This window comes from Barbatula barbatula, assembly GCF_947034865.1.
Source record: "Barbatula barbatula genome assembly, chromosome: 15".
NCBI classification, from domain to species: Eukaryota; Metazoa; Chordata; class Actinopteri; order Cypriniformes; family Nemacheilidae; genus Barbatula; species Barbatula barbatula.
In genome coordinates, this window is record NC_136778.1 from 5,693,924 (window position 1) to 5,704,414 (window position 10,491).

Sequence of the window (10,491 nt, forward strand, 5' to 3'; positions counted from 1 at the left end):
TTACCTCATACCTTACTAAAGGAGTCTCCACAAGGAAACGAAAGCAATAATTTCCTGCCTTTGACAAGATTTGGAATTACCACTGACTTTAATGTGGCTTTCCTCATATGGCCTTTCAGTCAAACTACTAATTATAAAGTAGCTACACAAATAGGGAGACGAGAAGTCAAAACTCTTTAGGTTCAATGTGTTATTTTTTCTACTGACAGAAACGCAATATAATATACACAACTATGTATTTAGAGGTGTATAAAGACCTAACATAATGAAGTTTTATGTTTTAATACCTTAAAATTAGCTATTTCTTAGGGGTGTGATGAGACACGAGACTGAATTCACGAGAACAAGATGGTAGATGCGTGCGAATGTTGAAAAAGCCTGTAGCGCTGTTGAACGGAAAATCACGTTGTCTTTATGAATGATGTACAGCACGCACATACTTTGTGCAGTTATTAGCGTTTTCTATACAGTAATGAAAACAGGTCGCACCACAATAAAATGTGCACTCACACAAATTCTCCCAAATATATTTTGAGCTTAAATATAGGGAGAATATGTGACTTAAAGGTTCGCAATTTCGAGTCCAGCACTCCACCATGCCAATTGCGTGAGGCTGTTATGTTCTCGCAAGTCAAATCAGATCTCATCACACCCCTCCTATTTCTATCTACATACACCAAGGGTCCACTTATATGGAATTCACCATGTTGTTTCTACAGTAGCCCTAAACGGACAAACTGCTCTATAGAGCGTGTTTCGTAAATACGTTATCAACTTAAGCAAAAAGCAGAAACATGACGACATCTTAGTTTCCTTCGGAAAGGAAGGGGTGGAGTGAGCAGTTGGTTGCAATTTGCATCCTCACCGCTAGATGCCGCGAAATTTCAAACATAACTATAGAGAAACTGTTGTTTCATTTTCATGGCAGTGCTCATTGCATATATGTTGGTAATCAGAAATGATGGTAATCAGGACAGCGGTGTTAGCCAGATTCAATCCTGGAAGCCAATGAATGTGCTCCAAATCGCATGACCTCATTCACATTTTATCCTTTTATTATTCCCTCCTATTATCTTACCACACAACACCAAAATACCTTGAATTTTACCTTCACGAAGTTGTCAGGGAAAATGCCTTGTTTCCCATTGAGTTCTCCCACCATCCATCCCTCCTCATCGATTTTTCGTACATTTTTGATCACGTCTCCAAGTTTGAGGGTTAACTCGTCGTCGTGGAGGGCTTGATATTCAAATTCCACCACCACCTCAACTAAAAAGAGAGAAGAACATAATTTAGTCTTCATGAAACTCACTTCAAGAACATGAATATTTTTTATAAACATTTATATATTTAGGTACATGCGATGGCACTACAGGTTTTCGCCGATGTAAAGTAATTCTGACATTAAATTAACAGGTATGTGTTTTTTACATTACAGTTATGCCTGCAGTACAAACATATCATAACCTGCAACGTTTTTTTAAATATGCCATATTTTGGTGGTGTTAAAAATGTGGTCAAAAACAACAGAAGCATCATGCCTTCAATGTCTAGAGGTCCAAAAAGTTTTTAAACTCTCAATAGTGTTGTTTCTGACCTTCTCAGACAAACTCTGCACCAGAATAAGAAAAGAACAGCATAGAAACCTTGCCTTTCAGACGCTTTTGTTCAGATACTTCAGTAAAGTTCATAATTATTGTTTGTAGCCATTTTCTATTGGAATTCGACCGCAAAACACAACAGCAAGAAGAAAGATTTAAACTCTTTCTCAAGTACTTTGCATTGATTGTTCATAAGCTTGATGGAAAAAGGCGCAAATACTATATTTGCAAAGTGTTGGTGATGTGTTTTCGTCTACAACCTAATCATTACTACGGATACACAGACACAAACATCCAATTCGGTTGGCCGTCCTCACAGCCTTGTGGAGTGTCCTGAAGAATGACGTTAGCAAAACCACTAAATCTTTCTGCGAGATTCGCACATGAGTCTGTGAAGAATGTGATCAGCAGCATATACACACACCCTATCTCTGTTGACAGAGGTTATTTGCACAGTGATGCCAGAGATAGCATAGGCTGGGAAACAGGGAATTTGGGAAAAAGGGAGTTTACATGGAGTGTGTCTGATACGATCTCATCTCCTCCATGTCTAGTTATCTTCACTCCTGGCCAAAAGTGATGTCAAAGCTTAACTTTTTTATTCAAATATATTGGGATAGTTCACTCATAAATGAAACTGTTTCATCATTTACGTACCCCAAACCTGTATACATTTCTTTGTTCTGCTAAACACAAAGGAAGATATTTGGAAGAATGTCAGTATCCAAACAGAGCTCATCACCAATTTACTACCGTAGTAAGGAAAATTAATACTATGGGACTCAATTGGGGAAGAGATCTGTTTGGTGACCGACATGACTCCAAACATTTTTGTGTTTGGCAAAACAGATACATTTATACAGGTTTGTAAGTGGATCAATCTGATGGTGAACTCATTTTGGGGTGAACTGTCCCTTTAAAGATGTATTTTAAAATTGTATTAATGTTGCACAGTTGTGCTTTGTCTCCTTGTTCCAGAAAATGTCGATAGAAATATGGATTGTATTGATGTCACACCTACCACAAAGGGCTGTAGTTTTGACTATGTTTTTGCAGCTCCCAAGGTGCCCTCATGTAGAGAAAAGCTCCGCCGAAACCGTCTACCACGAGTTAACATAATGACAAGTTTGGCCGACTGTGGTTTCTTGGCATCAGCTTCAGGAGCGTACACAAACCCAGAGCCTCAAATTTTACGGTTTTCTTCTCTTTTACTTATTCCCTCTGCTGCCATTCAGAACGGAAACCAGATAAGGTAAATCACTTTTGAGCGTTAAAATCTCTACATGCTTTATTCACGTGCCACTGTTGCGATTTTTCCACTGCGTAAATTACGAAAAAGGCCGGGCGAGTGAAATTATATAAAACCTGAAGTGAACAGGAAATCGCTTCAGCTGAAACAGTCCCAGAAATAAGGCTACATAACGTTTTTTTTCCAAAAAGCTACTAAATCTCAAGTGTCACATTATAGAACTTCAGAAGTTACGGGTGGAGTATTTCCACAGCTAGAAATGAACCCCCCCCCTGTTATTCAGTAACAGCTCAAGAAGCGAAGAAACAGTCTGTGAGTCTCTCACTCGAAGTGATAGTTCATCCAAAGATTTAAAATCTGTCATCATTTACTCACACTCTTTCATTCACTTCTGTTGTACAGACACAAAACCAATGCAAGTCAATGGGTACGGCCATTGGTTGGTTACCAACATTTGTGATCTGCAGAAGAAAGAAAGTCATACATGTTTTAAATGACAAGAGAGTAAATGATGAGGGAATTCTCATTTTAGGGTGAACTATCCCTTTAAGTACAGGAATGCCTAAAGATAACCCTTTTAATGACTTCAGAAGACTTGAAATATATTTTATACAGTATGAATCTCTTGTCTTGAGGCTTGTAAAAAGAGAGCTGCGTATGAATTAGCACATTGCACACATAAATGACAGATGCTTGCAATGTTTTTTGGGAAAATGGGAGGTCCTTGGTCATTATATACGATACAGCATATGTTTACAATACAGCAACCCAGTGTTTGTTGTGAAGCAGAGTATCAGGTCAGACATTAAATGGGTCAGTGATTTAGGAAAATAAAACTGCGGCACTAAACAAAAACACATTCAACTGCGATCAATATTGTCTGAGGCTTGGAAGAAATGAACCATTGAATGCCCTAAATATGGGACGCTTCACTTTAACCTCATGATGCCCTAAAGCACTCTAAACACCCCGGCCAATCAAAATTCTGGCTGAAACCACACACACATACACAGTGTATAAACCCTTACGTTTCATCATTTAAAATTTGTTTGAGATTCTAGAATAACCGAATACAGGAAGCAGAACTTGGACTAACCAGAACATTAGTTTAGACTAGACTCATGTTTTTTGACTAGCTAAGATGATTGAATCTAGGTTTAAGTACATGCGGATGATGTCAGCTCACCACAAACATAAATGTTTTTTTTCTATGACAATGCGATTGGGTTGTATTGACTTCAAACCACAAATATGTGAAATGCAAATAACTACAACATTTTCAGTATAGTTCTTTCCAATACAATCAATTTGCATGATAAGTAGTAGTGCTGTAACCTGCATGTAGGGAGAGGCAGCAGAGATTCCTCACATTTTTTCAGCTTTGGGTTTTGTATGATGTCAAGAGCCGGGTTTGAAAAGCAGGTTTAAAGTATTTTTTAGGGACATATAAGGATGGTATAGAAAGAAGATTTTTTTATGGCATTTTATTCCAACTGTTCCTGAACGTCTGCATTCATGCTGAAATACTCTTCCTGTAAGACTTTCTTTCATCAGCAGAACACATCTTTTCTTTAAATGCTGTTACCCGGACCCCATTCACTTGTATTGGTTTTGTGTCCATACAATAGAAGTGACTGAGGTCCAGTGCGGTTCGGTTACCAACTTTCTTCAAAATATCTTGATAAGTTGGTGAGTAAATGATGGTTGATGACAGAATTTACATTTCTGAGTGAACTATCACTTTCATATTAGTTATGTGCACGTAACGCTTGCATTTAATTACTAGAAGCATACCTGTATGGGTTTGTTTTTGTAGGTTTCGTTTTAATGCTTACTAGGCCCTAGATATGGTAAACAAGATACAAGCGATATCTGTAGAGCACTGATTCCCACATGAGAACAGATCACGGTTAAAAAACCCATCTGAAACCTGAGATCGGTGAAATATATCACCTCTTTCCAATTCCCCCGAAATGTCTTAGTTTGAAGTCAAGACCTGACATGACCAAGCGAAGTCTACTTGCACCTGTGCAAGTATACCTTCATATTCCTTCTGCACGCTTCCAAACTTACTGGTGGACTCAATTTCCAATCCAGTGCTTGCGTAACTGTGTGACAAGGTGATGAATTACTGACCAGGCCCTGAAAGCAACCTCTATGCCAGCCAATGGTACATATTTGCAAGCTCAACCTACAGCTAAAGAAACAAACATTATACCCCGAGTAACATCGGAAAGCTGAAGGCAAACACTTTTCGGTGTGAGCTCAGTGGTAGTATCATGCCTGAATCAGGTTGTGTTTGACATCAAAACCTTGACCCTAGTTTAACTAGTTATCTGACTTAACATAAAACCTTAATGCAGATTAGTCAAGGCATAAATGTAAATAGTCGTTCTTTATCCTGTGAACCGTTTCTCGAATCACTTCCAAAACATACCTGCAGATAAGCCAATCACTGAAATCGAGAGTAGCAAATATGGAAATGATGCTGACCGAAAAGAGGATTTGCACATTTGCACTTTATTCAAACCTGCACTATACACAAGAGCATGACAGTACAGTTACCAATTCTCCACTATCACGTTTGTTTACCTGCCCAACTTCTAGCAAGGGGGATGGGCTTCCCATTAAAGCTACACGCAACTTAAGGGGGGGTTCCTTGGAAATGAGCCAAAGCACCTTATAAACAGCTATAAAAACAACAAAGCACCACTATAAGCGAAAAGTCAACACTTAGGTACACTACCAAAGCAGATAGTCGTAAAGCCTGACGCAAACGCCAGGAATTTAAGTTACTGGTCTGTACAAGCCGAGCAAGTTTGCGACACTGGCGCTTAGTCAAACACTCATCTGGTTAACGTTACAAGTTTCTTTTTCCAACTTGGATACAATGTTTCTTGCTTTCCACGACGCTCGAGTGTCGAGACGTTCCCTTGGAAACTGAACGCGGAGTGACATGTAAGCGATCCATTAGAGACGAGCTGAACTCACCCATACTGCCCTTCGATAAAAGACCGTCTTGATCTGATGTGTACAATCTGCCGTCCCGGTGGCTGATGATAGCTAGCAGGCTGGATGCTAGCTGTAAATCCCACTTGTGCGGGGAATCGTGTCAGTGAAATGCTTGTTAGCGCGTTTGTTTGCCGTATCAATCCATTCGACCTGGTTGTAATGTCGGACTGTTGTTTAAGTGTGAGGTATGATTTGTAAGAGTACTGTGCAGGAAGTTATCCCGAAGTCTCCACCTTTCTTAGATTTGCCTCCGCGATATTTCACCAGGAGGATCCCGCGAGAAGTGAGATTTCCTCGCTGGAATGTCAGATCGTAGAATGACACTTGGGTGTAGACGGTGAATTGTGGCAGAATGAAATAAACACGCATGCACGCAAGTCTTGCAGTGATTTACTTGTTCTCAGAGATGCCAATATATGATTTTATAATAGTTTTATAACTGTATGCGATACGTACTTGTTATAGACCATGGGAAGAAGTTATTCTTCATAGGCATAAAGATAATGTGCTTATAATGCATATTACAGTTTCCCTATTCTGTCTATAAATGCATATATTGCATTTTGTAGGGCGATACCAGATTCCGCAAATGGGATACCAGATTTTGTCAGTACGCATGCGGCACATCGGCTTCCTGTAGCAAAATTATTTGCATTCAATTTGGTTGTGAAGCTGGTAACGGTGAACTGGAATTGCTCCAATAAAAACGTTTTTCATGCTCGTGTAACTCCCTAACTTTCATGTCTGTATTAATAGATTCTCTGTCGATCTCTGTGATCTCATAATGATAAGGTATTTAGACGAGCTTTATTTAGACACGCATTTGTAAAGACTAATAAACTATTGTATCATTAATTTGTGTAAATAAATGTGCTAGAAATTCTGCTTTGTTGTTTGAGATCTTATTATCAAGTACATTAGGCTTCGTTTTAAAGTTTAACTATTTTTAACCACCAGAGAGCAGCATATGCTCAGTAAAACGTTCAACAAAACCTTATAGAAATCGTGTAGCCTCTACAATTCTTATGGCATTAGCTGTACAGCTGTAAAAGTGGGCTATAGAAGCCTTCAGACTGTTTTGATTGGTTTGTTTAATGTCATGTGTTGTAGTATTGGTTCGTATACCTCACTTGGTGGATTTTTATTTATATTACATTTACACTGCTGACTTTCCAAACCACAAGTGGGTTCTCAGAGTTTTAGGTTTATATCACTACATTTTTTTAATCAAAGCAGGAGAGGATATTATGACAACTAAGAATGTTGCTGTCAGATAAGGTTCCCCTTTGTTCAAAGGGAAAAACGTGGAGACAGGCCTCAAACCACTGGCCTGCTCATCATAAACCCGAAGCACTAAGCACTAGACCAGTTGGAACATTTGCTGGGTTTGCTGGAACGTGAAGCCCATCGAGGCTAAATTTTGACACCTTTATTAGCGTTAACATTATTTGACCGCTGAGAAGTTAGCAGTCAGATATCTAGTTAGGTATAAAGGTCAGAGCCAGCTGCAAATGCGTGGGTCAGCTGCAAGTGAATGGGACTTTAGCAACAAGTAGGCTGTACAAACCTTCAGAGGATTTTGATTGCTTTATTTAATGTTGTGTGTTCTAGTATTGGTTCATGATCCACAGTTGGTGGCAGTATATTTTGTATTTTCCCATAAAAAAAAACTTAAGACTAAACCCAACCCAAACCATAATCCTAACTCATCAACATGAATGGGTAGCACAGTCGGTTGGCAGCACAAAATGTCAGAACAGCAGCAGTGAGATGATCATTATATTATTTCGTATCAAAGCTAAATTTGAGGAAAATCTTATCACGTCATGTAGGTTGTAACTTGAGGTTGCGGAGAACTCGAACCAACATCAGATGGATTCAAATGCGCTTTGTTCATAAAAAGCTTATTTTTTTTCTGACACTTGCACGTATTGGCGTAAACTCCACTCGCAGGTCTTCAGGCTGCAGCGATATCTACTTGAGTCCGTTCCTGAAGTCCAACTGGTGAATGAGGCGGGTTGCCATCGGTGAAGCCCGTTTGACATACACTATAAGACAGTTTTTCGGTATCCAGATAAATAGATTACTGCTTTTCAATTGCAAGGCAATATCTGGCGTAAAGAGCTACATTTATTTTCTGAATGAAGCCTAGAAGACTGATCTAGAACGCTAAATGAAGTGGCCCTAAAACTAACATTAGGTTGCTTGTTAACATTGACTAAAGCTGGCTCTGACAATAAAAAATTTCAGGTCTTCACTGAATTAACCAAAATGTAAAGAGCTAATATATATTCTACCAGCAGATGGCGACCTTGCAGCATGTGGTGCCTTTAAATTTAATTGTGATGTTGACTTATAGGCCCTTTAACATGAGATTTACTCAGTCCCTGTTATTGATTTACAGATAGTTTCTAAGACATTCTAAGTATTAAACCATTTGTTCTTCAAACATTTTAACGCCTGTGAACAGTATTGAACATCAAATTTGGCTTTAGTCAAGATCTATAATCTGGTATCAAAACACAACAAACAAAATGTCCTGGCGGCCTATAGTTTGTTTAAAGCCATGGGTAATCTCACATGTTGCACATTTCTGAATGGGTGCGCTAAAGTTGGCCAGGCTCTTCTAGAGTCACTAACCCACTTAAGAGTGATTTCCGACTGCAAAAGAAAAAGGGGCACGTGAGAGCGTTTCCCTGTTTTATCCTTTTAGCTCATAGATGCATGTGTAGGCCTGTGCCAGATGGTGTGTCCTTTATCTGCCAGTATGCTCTGAGCTCTGTCAGGAAGATGCTAGAAAATATCTTTCATCCGTGTGCCTGTGAAAGGGGCATTAGAGTGTACTGTTTGTCTAAGGCTTTCGCAGAATGTTTGAATGAGATAAACTTTTGCAGATCATAATGACTTTTAGATTGGTCAGTATACAACATGGATGCATGAAAGCAGGCCTTTATGGTTGTTAGACTTGGCAAAGAAAATCTGTTTCTGTAGATTAATTGGTAGAGGATTTATTAGCAGATCACTGGGTCTCATTCGTAGGAAAAACACAAAAAATGAAAACATTTACATTAAAATATATACATGAATAGCCCTTCAAGTTACTTTCCCATACAGCATAAACAAATTTAAAATAAATGCATTATAATGCTGCATTTCTCGGATTTAGTTCTGAAACTGTGCTTTTTCAATGTAAATAAAAAAAAATGTTTAAAGTCTTAGTGAAGTTAAACATGACAGTTCTTTTTTTTCCCATAAAATATTATAGCGCTTATAGTAAATAGCTTATCAATGTGGGAAATTTTCTTTTTAAAATTCATGAACCCTCCTAATCTTCAGTTATAAGGGGTAATATGGCGCGAATACGTGTTTCTCTGTGTCTTTGGTGTGTTATAAGTTGCCCATGCATGTATAAGACATGTTAAATTGCAAAAATGAAAGTTTCGGTTCAAATTATGTATCCATTGTGCGAGCAGTCTCTTTAATTTTGCGTGGGTTATACACATGTTGCTGCTGATAGGGATGACATTCTTGACACACCCACCAAACAAGAGATAAACGTATCTCAAACCGTGTTGCACACCGTTGCAAACCGTTTCCAGGAAACATGTCGCACCGGTTTGAGCTTGAACATGCCCCAGATGAGGAAGTGAAAGTTAAAAGAAAGCGTGGTCAGATAACATTTGGATAACGTCCATGTTAAAACATGCTCAGCACATAAAGGACACCACAGAAGAGATTTTCTCAGGTTGTTTTTCATACTACAATAGAATGCATATTAAAGCAACGTATCTCCGTGAGACATCAACCAATAGGCAGAATACAAGACAAAAAATTATTAGCAGCGGTTTACAGTCAATAAGCATTTTTCTGTTACAAAAAGAACATAATCATCCCTTACAATGGGAAGTGTGAAGGGCCTGTTATTGTCGAAATTAAACTGAGAAAACGCATTGCAAAATCACAAAGCTGCTGTATTATTTTTAACTGTTTACTTTAAGCAAAAGTATAAAGCCTAGCCCTGCAAAATAAAAATGAAAATATATGAAGATAAAAAAGCTTTGAATGTGCTGTGTGTTGTTTACTTGTACAAAACCCATGTTACGGTGATAATGCAACCTGGCTCTCATAACCTGCACAAGCTGTTGCACTTGTCATTACATCAGATGGCTAATCTCTGGCCCAGTGAAGTAGATGGCTGATATGCACCTCAAACGTAAATTGCCACCCGCCATTGAAAAGGAACAGAAGAAGAATTACGTCACAAGATCACGTCCATAAGGTTTACTACGCATTCATAAACAATCTGAAGGAGTCCCAATGTTTATGGAATACAGACTAAACTTTTCATTTAAATTTATATGGAGAGGCAAGACCGAGTATGTCAAAAGGAGTGTGTTAATTAAAAATGTATCTGAAGGAGGGCTAAATGTTCTTCATTTTGACACCATTAATAGTATATTTAAAATTATTTGGATCAAGAACTGACTGTTTTATACCAAATTTAGTCCTTAATAAATGTGGTGGTCTAAAATTTGTACTTGTCTGTGATTTTAAATGTACTAAACCTACATAAACAAGCGTTGGAAGTGTGGAAATTAATCTTTAAACATAATTTCTCTCCTCATTCCT

At 38.4% G+C, this 10,491-nt stretch overlaps 1 protein-coding gene across 2 annotated transcripts in view; it reads right to left on the bottom strand.

Annotated features, from left to right (window-relative positions):
- cd2ap (CD2-associated protein) overlaps positions 1-6,161 on the bottom strand; it is a 28,019-nt gene extending 21,858 nt beyond the window's left edge. The window contains exons 1-2 of one of the 2 annotated variants that reach the window (XM_079474462.1): positions 5,842-6,161; positions 1,109-1,269 (exon numbers count right to left, since the gene is read on the bottom strand). In XM_079474462.1, the coding sequence (XP_079330588.1) occupies positions 1,109-1,269; positions 5,842-5,845 (165 nt within the window). In that variant the 5' untranslated portion in view covers positions 5,846-6,161. Of the gene's footprint in view, positions 1-1,096; positions 1,270-5,841 lie in introns of both variants that reach the window. The other variant, XM_079474461.1, reaches the window with a different exon arrangement.
- Positions 6,162-10,491: the final 4,330 nt, after the last annotated feature.